This window comes from Triturus cristatus, chromosome 1_2, assembly GCF_964204655.1.
Source record: "Triturus cristatus chromosome 1_2, aTriCri1.1, whole genome shotgun sequence".
In the NCBI taxonomy this organism is placed as follows: Eukaryota; Metazoa; Chordata; class Amphibia; order Caudata; family Salamandridae; genus Triturus; species Triturus cristatus.
The window spans coordinates 1,001,087,433-1,001,105,462 of NC_140580.1; the positions used below are offsets into that span (position 1 = coordinate 1,001,087,433).

Below are 18,030 nucleotides of genomic sequence, written 5' to 3' on the forward strand. Positions count from 1 at the left end.
GGTTGTGCCGGTCAAGACGGGTTTGGGTACACAAATCCGGTCTGCACTGTTTTAGCAGTGTATCTGTACTGTTTAGCAGTATATCAAGTATTCCGAAGTATTCCGAAGTATCTAGTTATTGTCTAGTTATTGTCGAGAATTAAGCTTGGTGATTAGTTATGCAGACGATCATCATTGTTGTTTCAGTTAAAGGTTTAATGTTAAATGTTTAAAGTGTTTAAGTATGTTCTGTATATCGTGGTATGAATGACTGTTCATTATCGTGTTTATGGTATTAAGTCTGTTCAAATTCAAGTATCAGGTCAAAATCAAGTATAAGGTCAGTTCTCAATATGCCGCTCTTTTCGAAATTAAGACAGATCACTACCAGAAAAGGGGTTCTCGAAGAAGCCGTCCCTATTCCTCCTAGGGACACTCCAGGGCACTTTATGTATCATAAACATGGCTTAGACGCTATATTATTTCTTGATTTATGGGTAGACTATACCAAGGGATTACCAGAAAGTCAGAGGTGGCCCACAGCGGGGACCTGGGATGCAGAGTGCATCATGAAAGTCGAGGAAGAGTTATGGAAAAGAAAAGTCAGACAGTCACAGAAAGACGCCGTTGAATTATGGCGTAAAGAATCACATAGACGAACAGAAAAAGCACGTAGACAGGAAGAGAAGAGTAAAGAGAATTCCAATAAAGTTCGAGAGAATCTATTAATTGAGGAAGGTATCCGAGTGAAATCAGAACAAGTAGACAGACAAAGAAATGCCCTTATGAATGGTATGTATCCCCTTCTGGCCGAAGGATTACCTAAGGCTACTCCAGAGATACCGAAAGACTTGCCACCCCCATTATTCCCAATCAAGGTACATCCTAAGGGGCATCCTAGAACCGCAGAAGATGTTTTTCTTTCCTCATATTTAGATGACGCAGCTCCCGAGTATGCTAATTCCGCCCCACGTAGACCGCATACCAGGGAGGTCCAACGCCAAGATCCAGCACCCGTATCCCTGCAGCAACAAATCGAGTCACAAGTTCCGGCAAGCACATCTGTTTCTGCATCTGTTCCTACAAGTACTTCTATAGCTGAGTCCACACCTATAGTTGCTGTGTCACGTTCGACGAATCCTTTCACACCCGACGCCCCAGACGGGGCCACTGGAGGTGCTACCAATATTTTTTCTACGCCACCTAGAATAAATAAACTTATTTTCCAAGAGTCAGCGCATTCACGTACACCCAAATTCGTAAGTGATCGTACGCTTAAGGAACTTCTTATAGATTGTAGATATGACCCGGTGCTCGGTAAAGAGGACGAAATGATCCTGGCATCATTACGTATCAGACGAGCCGCAGGGTATTTAGCGAAGCTACCAGGAATGACTGCGCATCTAGATAAAATATATCATTTTGTTCAAACAGGGCGAGATCCAGAATGTATTAACAGAGCTATGGAATACCAGAAAGTAGAGATACAGGGGGAACTGTTGCGGTTCCGCATAAACTGTGTGATCAGAAATCAAGACCGACCGGGGGTAGATCCGGAAGCAATGAAAATTCTTACAAAATGGAGCCAGAATATATCAGAAGGGAGACACGATAAGCAAAATTGTATAATAGCCATGTGCCGAAAGATCCGTAAAGAAATAGAACGCCTACACGAAGAGAGATTAGAGACAGACGAGTTCGAGCAAAGCGAGGAAGAAGGGTCAGGACTGTCCACCGGACAGTCGGACACCATAGCCTATGTAGGTAGAGGAAGATCTTGTAATAGGAATCAGACTAGATGTCATACTGACCCAATACGTCCAATATGTCCAGATAATGACAGGAATTTCCAAATACCTATAATTAACATAAGGTCTAACGAGCATTCGTTCCAAACCGCCGACAAACTACTCCGAGAACGAAGGGGTTATCATTTTCTCGATTCTATGGATGAACAAGATTTAGCGAGGGCAGCTGTTCATTGGGTGGACAGTCCCGGAAAATATAGTGATGAGACAGTAGTACGCACATTTTTGAATCTCACCCCAGATGAGCAGAGGTTAGCTGGGATTTATATGATTCAACAACTCATTATACTATATCAGAGTCAGCATTCGGACCCTGGTCCCTTACCTGACATATTGACTGAATTGCTTATGAATAAATGGAGAGGTCCAGGTACCAAATTAATTAAAGAAATTCTAGTATCTAGAAAGCAGTATATTCTTTTTGTATGCTCAGAGCATGTCTCATTGCCTGTCAAGGAAAGAACGACGTATCACCTGGATAGACAGAATCCCTTACGAGAAGTACACCCAATAAAAGGCGAGGACAATGAGTTTAAACGTGTATTTGTATATACGCCTATATCGAAAATAGAATTGTTAGAAATGAAGAAAGTAGTACCCAGTCATGACAAGGACCCAGCGGGTTTTCACCGAGAAATTAAAGACATGTTACTCATGGGAGAGTATACCTACCCCGACATTATGACAATATTAAAGGTGTTGATGCCTGCTGGCATTTATGAGAAACTCAAGGAAAAAGAGTGGGAGGTAGGTGATCAAAAGATAGAATGGTCAGCATTAGAAGCAGAAGAAAGGGCCCGAGGTCCAGGTTCGGGGCTTGGGGACAAAACTAAAGCACTACCAGGTCTACTAGTACAGGTACTGCCACGTTTATTAACTACGAAAAAGGAAGATTGGGGTACAATTTCAGCCTGCAAACAGAAGCAAGATGAAGACACTAGCGATTACTATGCCCGATTCGAGAAATGTTTTGGTATAAATAGTGGCATAAAAGCAAGTAGCGAATCATACCCGCATCTGTTTGTAACAAAATTAGTGGAAAATGCCCTGCCCCCAGTAAAGAATAGAGTATTAAAATTCGAGAGTACCTGGCAAGGTAACACTCCAACACAAATGTTACAAATGTTACAGTACCACCACAATAGAATTAAAGAGGAACAAGAACATGAACACAGACGCATGAAAGACACGAAAATGAAAATGCTAGTTTCCCAGACAGTTCCAGCTGAAGGACATAAAAAGGGTATGACACATTCCGATTCAGCAGGACCTGTAAAAGGGACATGCAATTATTGTAAAAAGCCAGGTCATTACGTACACGATTGTCCAGTGCTAAAACATAATATCGCCATAGGTAAAACACAAGAAAGATCACGGCCACTAAGACAAGATCAGAATGAACAAGGAGCTACGCAGCATGCCCAGGCCATGCCAGCCGCACAACAGCCAATACAGTTTGTGCCAGCTGCACCACCGTCGCCTGTTGCTGCCACACAGACAACAACACGACAAATGTATCAGACTGCACAGTATGAATATCCGGAGTATCAACGTTACGCATGAACTAGCCTAGAGAGGGAAGTTGACTTACCCCTTATCGAGATTCCTGTAGATCAAGAAGGACCTTATGTACATAGTGAATTATTAGGTCAAGATAGAAAATTTTTACTCGATACAGGGGCAAGTCGAACAACTATAAAACGAAGTGAAGTCCCAGGGGCACCCCTCTCAGGCTCACAGAATATTTCCCTTGGTTTTTCAGGAAAACCTATTGTTAATGAAGTGTCACAGCCTCTTCCACTTACGATAGGACCTCTGACCCGAACTACAGATTTATTGCTTACTAAATCATGTCCAGAAAACTTGTTAGGAATAAAAACGTTGAAAGCCCTAGGAGCCATAATATGTTGTTCTCCGGAAGGAGTAAGGTTGTTTTTACGTGATTTTAAAGGTCACTATGTATCTAGAGACATGGATCCCCGACTGCAGACTTTACCTACACATCTATGGGCACAAGGCCCTACTGATGTTGGTTGCATGAATATTACACCATATCGAGTCACGCTAAAGGCAGGAGTGGTGCTACCACGAATGCGACAATACAAGTTACCACCAGATGCTGTAACGGCTTTACTACAAATCATTGACGAGCTTATTGCCCAAGGAGTAGTTGTAGAAACGGACTCCAATGTATGTAATTCACCGATAATTCCGATTCTTAAACGAACAGATCCTACAGCTCCGCCAGTATATCGATTGGTTATTGATCTGCGCGAGTTAAACAAATGTATTGTGCCACAATTTCCTGTGGTCCCAGATATCTCGTCATTATTGACAGCCATTGATTCCGAAGCAACATTGTTTACTGTAATTGATCTCAAAAATGCCTTTTTCAGCGTCCCAATAGATCCGGAAAGCCAATATTTGTTCGGATTTAGTTTAAATGGGCGAAGCTTTAAATTCACACGCGCACCTCAAGGATTTACAGAAAGCCCCAGCATCTATAGCCAAGCACTGAAACGAGAACTTGACAGTATCCACATGCCGGTTAACACTGCCCTGCTTCAATATGTCGATGATCTGCTGATCACCGCTAGAAGCGAACCCGAATGTGAGAGAGCATCACTGACAGTTTTACAATTTCTAGCCGAAAAGGGGCACAAGGTGTCCCCTTCTAAGCTGCAATTCTGTGTCCAGCGAGTTATTTATCTTGGTCACTCGCTGTCCAAGGAGGGAAGGCAGCTTACACCCGACCGCATTCAGTTAATTGCTAACATGTCAATACCCAAGACACAGAAGGAGGTGCGGGCTTTCATAGGCCTCACTTCATATTGTAGACAGTGGATCCCTCAGTATGCATTTCTAGCAAAACCACTCATTCAGTTGACAACACAGGAGGCAGCCACACCGACTGTTCTCCCTTGGACTCAGGAACACACACAAGCTTTTGAAAGCTTAAAGAAAGCTTTATGTCAAGCACCCGTTTTAGCAACGCCATGTTACAGAAAACAGTTTACACTCTTTGTTACAGAACGCGAAGGTACGGCCTTGTCAGTACTCACACAGGAACAAGCAGGAGCACACAAACCATGTGCTTATTTTTCTAGTACATTAGATCCCGTAGCTCAGGCTTTGCCTGCATGCCTAAAATCAGTAGCAGCAACAGCTTTAGCAATCAGACAAAGCGATGCCATAGTGTTAGGACATCCATTGACAGTTCAAGTACCACATGCAGTAGAGGTTCTTGTAAATAGAACGCAAACACAACACTTGACTGTAGCGCGACTTACAGGATACGAGCTTACATTGTTTCAGCCACATATAGAAATCAGACGCTGTAACACATTGAATCCTGCCACACTTTTACCAGTAGTCGGAACAGACCCACTAGCCCATGACTGTATTGAAGTTATTACAATAACAACAAAACCCAGACAAGACTTAACCGATGTCCCATTGTCAGATCCAGACCTGACCTTGTATGTAGATGGTTCATGCATGAGAACAAGTACAGGAGAGTTAGTAGCCGCCTACGCAGTCACAACAGATACTGAGGTCATTGAAACTAATCGTATAACTACTTTGTCAGCTCAAGCCGCAGAACTTATCGCTCTGACACAAGCCTGTATTCAAGCCATGAATAAAAAAGTCAACATATACACTGACTCACGTTATGCATTCGGAGTTGTACATGACTTCGGCGTGCTGTGGCGAGAGAGAGGTTATTTAACTTCCCACGGTGCCCACATTCAGCACGGACCCCTCATTCATGCATTATTAGATGCAATACATCTACCCACTGAAATATCAATTATGAAATGTAAGGCTCATACGAAGGTTACTGATATCATTTCCCAAGGCAATGATCTAGCCGACAGAACAGCTAAACTGACTGCTCAAACTCAAACCCCCGATTTGACAAAGACAATAGTCCCGACACCGACACATTGTATGACAGTTAAAGATCCTACTCTTGACGTAATTGACATACAGACACATGCTACACCAGACGAAATAAAGAAATGGACTGAATTAGGAGGGATCCAAACGGACCAAGGATGGATGATGAAGGAAAGGTCTGTATGGTTCCTTCCTGATTCAATGGTCCAGGTCATAATTAACACTATACATAGTCCAGCACATTTAGGAGAAAAAGCTATGCTAGACAGCATTCAACACATTTGGTTCAATAAACATTTACGAGCAGCAGCAAAACAAAAGGTCCGTACCTGTATGATCTGTTGTCAGTTCAACCCAGGAAAAAGCGTTCCCGTAGAACAGGGTGGATTTCATACCCCTAATCATCCTTTTGAAGTATTCCAGATGGATTATATCCAGATGGAACGATGCAGAGGATTCAAATATGTTCTCGTAGTTGTCTGCGCTCTGTCCCGTTGGACGGAGGCATACCCGGTTTCAGATTACACTGCCCCGACTACTGCCAAACAGTTGGTTCGAGAATTCTTCCCACGATACGGTTTACCACGTGCTGTTTACTCAGATAACGGCCAACCGTTCTCATCCGAATTAATGAAACACGTTTCACTCCTGTTAGGATATCAGTGGAAATTCCACTGTGTCCGACATCCCGAGGCAGCAGGTCTCGTAGAAAGACATAACCAGATACTGAAAATTAGAATGTCCAAAATATGCAGAGAGAAAGGTGTCGACTGGGTAGTAGCGTTACCAGTTGCACTCTTTTACATGAGAATGGTAGCACACTCTCGAACAGGGCTATCCCCGTATGAGGTGATCTTCGGTAGACCACCGAATATGTGGGGGACGCCTATACCACGCAAAATAACTGATATTGACTGTAATATGCTGACAGATTACTTGGCTTCCTTGATGTCTGCACTACAATCTTCTCGTTCACAGGTAGCTGCAGCCTTTCCCGACAACACTGAGGTGAAACCCCATGACGTTGTTCCGGGTAATCTTGTCTTTGTGAGGAATTTCGACCGAAAGACTCAGCTGGAGCCCAGGTGGAAAGCACCCAAGTTGGTCCTGCTGACCACAAGAACAGCCGTGAAGATCGAGGGCCGCAAGGGCTGGATTCATTCAAGCCACATCAAGAAATTTCATGGACTATCTTCGGATATAGACATTGTGCCCTGCACTCCCTCACAGACTGATACAAAACTCCCTTTTGTTGAACCTAACAAATCTGAAAATTACAAACTAAAGCTTAGGCCCAACCAGTCGAGCAATTTGATTGTTTAAGTCCTCTCCAAGGTGAAGCGGTTGAATTGTCTCTGACATGTATCCCTTGGACCTGAGTAGAGAAAATACCCGAAAAATGTTGAAACGACAGGCGTATTGTAAATCACTGCGTAGCCACTGCATAGTGACATTATTAATTTTGTTTTTATTGAGTCTTTTAATAATTATTACAAGTATGTTGTTGCACATATATTACCCTATTTCTAGACATGTTTATAATGTTGCTGCTGAACATTCTTTTAGTGACTTACCTCCGCATGAATTGTCTTATAGACTTGCGCTGCGCAATAACACTTTCATTAGTATGTTACATCATTCCCATCAGACTAGTAATGTCACCAATTGTTGGGTGTGTGGCCGACTCCCTCCCTATCAGAATTATGAAGGAGTCCTGCCTTTCTTTCCACATCCATTTACACATAATGGCTCCTGTGGAGCATGGTTTAGCTTAATTAATTCCATAGACTCAGACACAGCAGTTTACCAAGATCATTGGGTATGGGGAAATCTGAACCTAGCTTTACTCAAGGTCTGTTACCCTGACAAGGAGGGTCGCCCCAAAAGAACAGGAACTGATCTAGAAAATGAAGTATATGGATTAGGCAATTTTACACCTAATCTCATGATTCTAAATGTCGTATCTGAAATTGAACTAGTCTTACCCACCATGTCAGTATTCCCAGCGAGGGGTGAATTATGTGTAAGAAAGGTTGGTTCCATACATATGGGCCATAGTAAATGCACTACTATGGTAGAATTCAGTGATCAAGGAAAATCTTCATTTAGAGCTTCTCGCCACTCCTACATTATATGTGGTCAGACTGCATATATGCGTCTACCTCTAGATTGGAATGGTACCTGCTACATTGCATTCCTTTTGCCACCTGTTTTCCTAGCTCCTCCTGATTATTACAGAAATATTCATTTAGTACACAACAGAGAACGGAGAGATCTCCCCATTGTCGATTACACTGAGACGGCATGGGACAAGTATGTAGATTTTAATAAAGGCATCTTTCCCTATATAGGTACTGTTACTAATAGTAAGCTGATACGTAGATTAACTAGAACGCTTGAAGCAGTAGTGAATGAGACTATTTCCGCCTTAGGCAATTTAACGGAAGAGCAGTCTGCTATGCGGATTGTTGTGCTTCAAAATCGTCTTGTCCTTGACGTCATCCTGGCTGATAGGGGCGGAGCTTGTAGGGTCATCGGATCAAGCTGCTGCGTATTCATACCAGAAAATTCGCCATCTGTATATAAAGCCATCACTCGCCTTCATAAGATTGTAAGCCAGATACACCAGAACCCAGGCACTTGGACTTGGTCCAGTTGGTTTTGGAATGCGGTATCAGCCTGGGGATGGAGAGTTTTATCCTTCCTAGGTATTGGCTTTCTCATACTATTCAGTTGCTGTCTATGTCTACAATGTGGACCAGCAATTTGTGGTCTGTGTGCCACATCGTGCATTCCACATCAAGATTTTCATTCAAGATCCCGGAAGAAGAAAGAAGAACAAATGATGCTATATGAACAGATCAATGGATTGATGAAGATTGATATCTCTTGAAGGGCAAGTAGGGGACAAGGAGGGAATGTGGAAATATGGATTTTTCTGGTCAGTTATGTCCCCTATCTTGGACCCCAACGGTTCCATGTGCATGTCACAAGTACATGTATGTTCCCTCCAGTTCCAGTTATGAAGACGCAAATACATGTGCGTCCACCGTCAACATGTCCTTTGACAGATCCGCCATGTATAGGCCGGATATCCCATTCCTAAATATGAAAGGCCATCGGCTTTATATGGTTCACTTATGCCACTTTTCAGTCCAGGCAAGTAGGCCCTGATTCTGTCATCAAAACTCCTCTTGCCTTCTGCCTCTGAAAGCTCCAGCCCGAGCCTGCATCTGTGACCATGAACTTTGTCTCATTCTCTGCGCGGCTCACGAAGCCTGACATCAGCTTACTCTCTGCCAAGAACTGTATTTCACCTTCGAATTATCTGCCTCCCCCTCAGCCGATGCATTCCTGCCTAGTAGTTTAAGTAAACATTCTTCCAGTTACCAAGCAAAAAGGCCCATCTTCTCTGTCCTCATGCAAGTAATTCATAGCCCTGTTACCATGGAATATTCCTACCCCCTCGCATTCAGTGTAGACACTTAGACGCTTGTACACGCACGCACAGTCAGTATAGAATAGATTCTGTCCGAGAGTCCCTCTTTTATGGATAACATAGTTCTTTAAACATAGGATGTTAGATATGATTTGGGATTAGGTTGACTTGACCCCCCAGACTTCTCGTCTCCACATATAGAGCTAAATGTCAAGTCCCCGTCACCCCCTAGTTACACGTCAATTACACGTCATACTGCTGCGCGCGCATCAATGCCAAGTATTATCTTATAGATCCACCTATGTATTACATCATAACCAATCATGTTCCTTTTTACTCATTATTACACCCATTTTCGGTTACGCAGACCAAACGTCAATGTCCTTATCAATTGTTACGCCTACTGTATTCACTTCATTATAATGTATGTACTATAAAAGTTACTTCTTGTCAATAAAGTATGTACTTCACTTCCTGAATCCCCGTGGTGATGGAACTTGAAGCATCCGATTATAATCGATTATTGGAATAAAGCCCATTCCGAAACTCTAATATCACGGATTCTGCCTCTCATTTTTACTGAGCTATTTTATAATGTTTCTGTATCAAATTCAGTCCCGGTAAAGGAATTTTTATTTACCACAGATCTCCGGTAGTGTCGTTGCAGTGTAAGCAACCTCCCATGCTAATCAGCCAGATTCAAAACAACCTGTCCTTGTAAGGTGCATGTGGTATAGCAGCTTGAGCTGAATTATACAGAATTTGGAGGCTATCACCACCTCCCTGGGGGTGACCACTGCCTCAATCCAGTCTTCGTCCTCTAGTGATCCCAGATCCGGCACCCACGCCGTTCTCCCCCAACCAGTGGGTCGGACAGATTGCCCAATAGCATATGGTGACAAACAGTTTGTGGTCCTTATTATTGGTAAGTAGGATCTTTGCCTCCAAGGGCAGGTATTCAGAGTTGTCCATGGTGGACTGTTGGTATGGCATCCGCGCATGTCAGAGTTGGAGGTAACAGATGAACTGGGTAAAATGCATGCGGTATTCTGTCTGCAGGCCCTGAAAAAACATCAGTGACCCATTGTGAATCATGTCGCACACTGATTAAATGCCTATGGTGTTCCAAGTGGAAAAGACATGGAGGGCTACGACCTATGGGCATCTACTCCCCCTCTACAGCAGCGACTCCAGGGTGAGCTTGTCTGCCCATCTCATAGATTTTGCTGCATTGCTGAAACAGCCAATACAGCCCTTGTGGCAGCAGGTAGGGAACTCCAGACATACCCCCGTAAAGCAGGTGAGAGTGATTACTGAGACCCATGTTTCACCCCTTCGCCGCATTCGCGGGGTCGTCAAACCCCTCCAACCACAAGTCATTAGGTATAAGTTGTGTGCAGCTCTATAGTATTGGAGTATGTCAGGGATAGCAATCCCACCCTCAATTGTTTGCCGGCAGCACTTTCCGAAGGCAATATGGGGGACTCCCCCCAACAAGTTTCTGATAAGGTCGTTAACCTTGCCAAAAAATGTCCAGCTCACTGGGAAGGGGTAGTTCTGGAGTTCATAAAGGAGCCTCGTGAGGGAGGCCATCTTGAAAATGGCTGAGCTTCCCAGTAGGGACAACAGGAGGGCAAACCAGTATTTCACGTCTTTTGTTAGGCCATCTAACTGAGACTGCAGATTGGACTCATACACCCATGCCCTAAACTCTGTAATGAAGACCCCCAGGTATTTGAACCCCAATGGGAGCACCCGTAGCTCAGGTGCCCATGACATGTTCGGTGGGCATGGAGTGATGGGTCTTGTTCATAAGTAGGCCAGACTAGGCCCCAAAGATCGAGAGGTTTTAGGGGGTCCAAAGACACGTCACCACAGGGTCATCCATAAACAGAAGAACATTGTCAACTTAAAGGGATATACTATCGCTGACCATTGGTGACCACTGGAACCATGCCGCCAAGGGTTCAATTGCCAAGGCAAACAGCAATGAAGAAAGGGAACATCTCTGGTGAGTGCCCCTCTCTATATTAAACCAATCCTATGTAGACCCCCAAAAACACTCTTGCTTGGAGATTAGTATAGAGCAAACACAGAGCTGATGAACTTTGATCCAAAGCCAAACCAAGTCAAGAGGGCAAACAGGTAGTCCCAGTCCACCGAGTCAAATGCTTTTTGGAAATCTACCAGGAGCTGGGCCTGATGACCAGGTAATCTGCTGCTCAGCTCTATGGCATTGTGGACTCCTTATATATTGTGCTGGGTGGCCCATCTGGGCATAAACTCAGCTGGATCCAACTGAGTAAGATGGGCCCTCATTCCCTTAAGTTGGTTAGCAAGCATATTGGGCAATACTTTGACCTCTGAGTTCACCAAAGAGATTGGCCTATATTCCTCCCATCGGATGCCGCTGAGTCGTGGCTTTGGGATTACCACTATCTCTGCTGCTCTGAGGTCCTGTGGCAGTTTGCATTTCGTCAGAGCTTTGTTAAATCTTTGGAACAGCAGTGGGCTCATCTGGGGCCAAAGAATGTGCCAAAACTCCTCATGGAAGCCATTGTGAAAGGGCTTTTCTCAGCTCCTCACAGGTGAAGTCCACCTTCTGAGATTTGCAGTCTGTTGGGGTTAGGCATGGCACCTGCAGATCCGCCACAAATTGGTTGAGGTCCACCCGATGGGTCAGGACCATTTCGATTCCTATAGTAAGTCAGGAACGTGTTCGCTATGGCTCACTTCCTGTCATCCGGGAGCACTTGCTGGCCTCAAAGCATGTGACAGGAATTCCAGCCACACGGGGGGTACACAACCAGTGATGAGTTTTACTTGATTTGTCTCACAATTCGTAAACCTGGTTACAGGTGGGCAGCCACACCTCATGGGCCTCCTGCATGAACTCTTGTTTGAGCAAAGTTTGTGTGTCTAGGGAGTCCTGTAGGATGGCTTCCTCATCTAATGATATAACGCTGCTCCAGGTCAAGCACCCGCACTTCTAAGTCCCTCACCTTCTGCTAGACCCATTCTCACTGTCCCTCGCAGTAGCTAATGATATCACCGTGAAGGATGCCTTAAGAGACTCCCAAAGAATACCCGGAGAGTCCATCGACTCTCGATTCTAACAATGCTGTGAGGCCTTGAGTACCCCTTGCGGGCCAGAAAGGGGCAGTTATTGCCCATAAGATGTGTCTCTTGAATCAGGAGAATATCTGGGTTGGATTTATGAGCCGCTTTTTGCACCGCCCTTCGCTTGATCTTATCCAGCATGCTATTAACCAATTACACGTTTTTGTTCACACCAGGGATAAGTTGAATTATCCTTTCTAAGTTCACAAAGTGCATGATTAGGTTGTAATATCCCAAACTTCGCTGTTTTACCTTTGCCAATAGTAATCTGACCAAACAGAAGTCTTAACATCGAGACTGGGGCAGAGTTTTCCTCTGGTGTTCCTGGTGTCTAAGGCCCAGTGTTTAGGACAATATTTATCGGACCTGATAAAATCGAACTTTTCTGCATCAGAATTTATCTGGTCTGATTAACAGCTCCCAATTACGAGTTTCCCCCCGATAATAGAAATTAAAATGTAGATGTTTGTGCTACGAGCATGAAAATACCCATTTGGGTTAATTATCAGGCACCCCCCACCATTCCCAAAAATTTCTGCAGGAATGACCTACCAAATATATTGGGTGAAAACTTGTGGGTGTGGTGTTAGGCGCAAAACACCCGGTGCTTAACTAAAGCCGGTGGGTGTGATTTACACTCTATTTGGTGAACTGGGACTTATTTTTTACCATCAGACTTTGACCCAGAACAATGTTAGAAAGGGTTCATGAAAGTCATGGTGAGACCACTATTGTAACGTTTGTTTATTATTAGCCTTTAACTGTGTGGAAAAGGTAGTCACCTATAGAACACCTGGAACACTCTGTTTGCGTCGTAAAGCTTTTAATAATATAATCTGACACCTAAAGCAATTGTATTGTTCTAACAAGAGTGCTCCAATTAACAGCTCTTCACCGTTCAATGCAAATCACTCATGTCACACTCTATAGACATAAAACATTTACAAAATGTTAAATTTTTATATTTATTTGAGGATTCTGGTTTATGACGACCAATTGCATCAATAACAAGAATTCTAGGGAGTCCATGGTTATGGTTGCCATGTGTTAGTCTAGTTGCACGTGTTGTTGCCTTATTCCTACAAAAGAGTGCCAGATATAATTCAAGTGCAGGTTTATGCTAGTTTTTCTTGAGAGTCAGTATTCAGGGTAAACGCATAGAGTAATGAACTCATTACTTCCAGTGAGGTCTAGAGCAGGATATTTGGGGAAAAATACTGCCGGAACAGCTAGGGCATAATGTTGTTCTTTTGCTCCTCGACTCACCTTAAATGACCATAGGTGTGTGACATTGCATAGGTTTTTTCATCCAATTGTGGGACAATTATTCAAAACTGCACAACATGTTGTTTTCTGGGAACTCCATAAAGAACGTCAAACAAACAATAAAACTCCAGACATTTTACAAACAAATGTACAATGAAACAGATCAATATGCAGTCTCTGAACCATACTCGACCCATAGTTTCTTCTCCCACCCATTCCATCTCCGTCAGCCTGCAAAAGCATTCATTGTGTACAACACAATCTGATAATCTTTTATAGCAGTCTGAATGCTTTTGAGGATGAAACATCTCGGTTAAAGGGTCATTATGTCCAGCAATTTCACGCAGAGATTGCACCTCAAATCTGACCCCTGGAAATTCTGGAAAGTGTCGAAGACCCACCTTTTTCGAACCGTGCATAAACATCTCAAAGTGTTAGATCCCTAAACTCTCATGTGCTCTGTGTCTGCACTGTTTGAGGTGGTGATTTGCGTTTGACATTCTCAGAAGTGCCATGAAGCAGGTATCAGGTGACATCCCACAATAAAAAAAGACAAAATAAAATACACACCATAACTGTTTCCAGATTTACCTGTTGACCCTGGTGGTCCTACCACTCCAGGAATCCCTGGATCTCCTTTGTGTCCTGAAAATAAGGAAACATTGATAAGACATTGTGATTGAAACAAGAAGAGGCTCCAGAACGCAGAGTAAGCAACAGTAGCATTAAAATGTGTAAGTCAATGGCCTACTTGTCAGAGCTATTTGCACTTCCCTTCTCCAAACAGGTATTGTTCACAATCCATCTGTATTTAAAGTGACAATAAGAAGCATGTATTTTATGTCTGGGGCATAAAACTAATACACCTGTACCTACAGTCCCCAGGAACAGATAGGGAACTGCAAGATCCTGCCCAGTTGAACAAAGGTTTTAAATCCAACATTTTGGTGCAGGGCAGCGCTGCAAGGCTTCTTGCTGTGCTACCCTGCGTCAAAAGAATAGGGCATAAATGCGCCGTATCTCATTCACTGCACTGGCGCAAGGGTGTCTGCGTTATAGGAAAGGACACCTTCCTGCACAAAAACAATCAACAGAGGCGTTTTCCTTTTTCTTTGTGTACTGCAGAATGCAGCACGCATAGAAAGAGGAAAAAACTAGGAGTAATAAAGTTGTGACTCCTCACACATTGAAAGAGGAAAAAACTAGGAGTAATAAAGTTGTGTCTCCTCATTATGCCACCCCTTGCATGTGCATCATGTTATGTTGTGTATATTTGTATAGCACACACCTTACCTGGAAGTGTATCCTGGCATTGTATTCTCAAGGCCAGGGTCAGGGCTAGGTGGAAAGCCACGTCTCAAGCTTCTTGTGAAATTCAATAACTGAGGCAGTAGCTCTGGTGTGCAGGGGCAGGTCCTTCCAGGCTTTAGGAGCAAGGTAGGAGAAGACCCGACTATTCTGGTTCCATGTAATTCGTGTGTTTGTGAGTAAGAGTCTAGCTGAGCAGAGGTGTCTGGTAGGTCTGTGGAAGTTTATGCAGTTGTTGAGGTACATTGTGCCAATGTTGTGTTAGGCTTGTCATGTGTCCATGAGGAGTTTGAGTGCTCGTTTGTGGATTGAGTCAGTGGAGCGACTTGAGGTGCAGGGTGATGTGAGTACCAGGTAGGAGGTTGAGCCTGGCCGCTGAGTATTATATGACCTGAAGTCTTCTGATCAGTTGAGCGTCGATTCTAGCATAGAGTGTGTTGCTGTTCTCCAGCTTGGTGGTGATGAAGGCTTGCATGACAGTTTTGTGAGTGTTGATGGGGACCCATTTGAACATCTTCTTGAGCATCTAGATTGTAAGGAAGCAGGAGACAGAGAATGCATTCATTTGGCCGGTTATGGTGAGTTGGATGTCAATGGTCATGGTGAGTTGGTTGTCGATTACTATTCCAATTCTTTTGCATGGGTTGCCAGGAGGAGTGTGGGTCTGAGTTCGGCAGGCCACCAGGTGCCTTTGCCGAAGATTACTACTTCCGTATTGTCTGTGGTGACCTTGAGGCATTCGTTTTTTATCCATCTGGCGACCTCTGTCATGCCGGCAGAGAAAATGGTCCAGATATTTGGCATCTTGTAGGAGAGTGAGAGCATGAGCTCAGTGTCATCAGCATAGAATCTGATTTTGATTCCTTCAGCGCCAATGATAATGGCGAGTGGGGTCATGTGGCCATTGAACAGAGTGGGGCTTAGTGAGGTTCCTTGTGGGTGTAGATGAAGTTGATCACATCTGAGGTGAAGGGGACCAGGCTAGCCATGGGGTGCAGTTTGTCAGGAAGAAGCAAAACCAGTGAAGCACAGGACCTTAGATGCCATCTTTGTGTATCTATTGGATACGGATAAGGTGGAAGATGGTGCTGAAGACCTAAGAAAGATCGAGTAGGAATAGAGCTGCAGTGACACCATCACGGACATGGATGGTTTACCACAAAAAGAATGTGCAGGAATGCCTAAAGAATGACCTAACCTCTAAAGTACAATGGCTCTTGATAACGCCAAACTAATGGGTTATGTGAAAATGTCACTTCCTCTTTGACTGAGCATTCTGTCACTCTGTCCTACACATTGACAAGAAAGCAACAAGGTGTTAAACCTAGCTATATTTGGCCCAAAATATTAAATGTTTTCTTTATTTTAATCTTTTTACCAATTCAAGAATCAATTTTGTCGACTTCAAATATTTCACGAAAAAGAAATGAGGACTGCTAGATTAGAGACATGATCAGCCAATGAGAGATTCATACAAGTTCACCATGACCGTGGCCAAATAATAGTTTACTATCCAGTGCTATTCTTGCTAGATAAAATAGAAGGCGGAAGTGACCCCTTGAAATCTCTATTGTCAAGTCATGTTTATCTCACCAGTCTCTGATCAATGAGATCCTCTTGCTGCTCCTTACTGTGTGAATGCCTTCATCCTTTCAGTTGTAATGTCTCAGCTTGATCGCCGGAAAGAATTTACTTGGGCCTCCCAGGCAAAACATTTCAGCAAATCCAAACCTATGCTGCCACCTCATATCATACATGAGATACTCTGACCACATCAAAACTTTCCTGAAGACCACTGAAAGTTCCCTTAAAAATTATCTGACTTGAGAAACATATGACTACACCCAATTTTCCAAACAACTCAAGTCCAAAGTACCACTCCTATCGTTTCCATCCCTGTCAATCTGCCAGACAGATTTAATTTCCAATGAATCTGACCATCTGTGTATTCATCCGTGAATGTTTGTAAGGATAATCCATCTTTGTTAAATGCTTGGATATATGTAGCAATTTACCTTAGAACCTGCACCTCAAAACTAATGTCTGGATATTCTGGAAAAGGTTGAAGACTCACCTTTATCAAACCACGCGTAGAGAACTATTTAATAGATCCCTAAAGCTGTTCTCTCACTGCACTGCAGGAGGTGTTGATGTGTGTTGGATATCCACAGAAAAGCCCTGAAGCAGGCATTAGGAGACAGAGAGAGATTGAATTGAAACATAATAAAAAGCCAAATAAAACTGTTTCCATTTTACCTGTTTCTCCTGCAGGTCCCATCTCTCCGCGAATCCCTGGATCTCCTTTTTCTCCTGAATACAAAGAAAAATTGAGAGGACAAAGTGTGCTAAAAAGAACTGTCATGTTCAAAAATCTAAAGCAAGAAAGAGTAGCATCAGACTGCAGATGTTAATAGATGGACGTCTCTGCAGGCTGAAGAGTCTTGCAACCACCAGATGTTTTATGCTCCTTGCCAGGGAGAATTATTCATTTTCTCTGACTCAATTTGCTTTAAAGGCCAAGATAAGAGAGTTATAATGTGATAATTTACTTCCCCCGAACAATCAATGATTAAGGCTTATCTTCTATACTACACATCATAGAGAATATTTCTCATGCTTTTCTTGCCATAAAATTGAAATGTTTTAGTATAAAGCATGGTTGAATTGGTTCTTACGTAAAATGCGCTGGAATTTAGGGACATCATTCACTACGCAGTTGTTGGATCTCTTGAAGGGATAGCTTTTAATTTCAGTGTTCATCACCATCAAGAAAAATTGTGGTTTGTTGAACCACTGACTGAGGCAATATCTTATGAAAAGATTGAATTGCCCGTCATGCCTTTAAGTCGTTAGCAGGAGCATAGAGAGGCATTCAGATTTAACATATGATTCTCAGGCTTCGATAAACTAGCAGTTCACCTGCTGCATTAAGAAGGGAAGGAACAGGGGGAGGAGCCTAGCGTGCAACCAAGATGGCCGCGTAGGCACAGGGCTCCCGAGGGCCTCCACAACTTCCCACGTCTATCCTGAATTTATCCTGATTCTATCGATGGGCTTCTACGGGCGAACCTCTGTGGAGGTGAAACCTGTTGTCCAAATCCAAATCGGACTTCGGGAACCGGAATAGCATCGATTCCAAGTTGGCGGCCTACTCCGGACCTTGCCCCGGACTCGAGTTGGCATGATGCCCGGGCAGAAAGTGAACAACAA

At 43.5% G+C, this 18,030-nt stretch overlaps 1 protein-coding gene across 1 annotated transcript in view; it reads right to left on the reverse strand.

The window, feature by feature from the left end:
- LOC146868573 (ficolin-2-like) overlaps positions 1-18,030 on the reverse strand; it is a 134,266-nt gene that overhangs the window by 97,577 nt on the left and 18,659 nt on the right. The window contains exons 3-4 of the mRNA XM_085611394.1: positions 17,077-17,130; positions 14,104-14,157 (exon numbers count right to left, since the gene is read on the reverse strand). Coding sequence (XP_085467520.1) covers positions 14,104-14,157; positions 17,077-17,130 — 108 coding nt within the window. The remainder of the gene's footprint in view (positions 1-14,103; positions 14,158-17,076; positions 17,131-18,030) is intronic.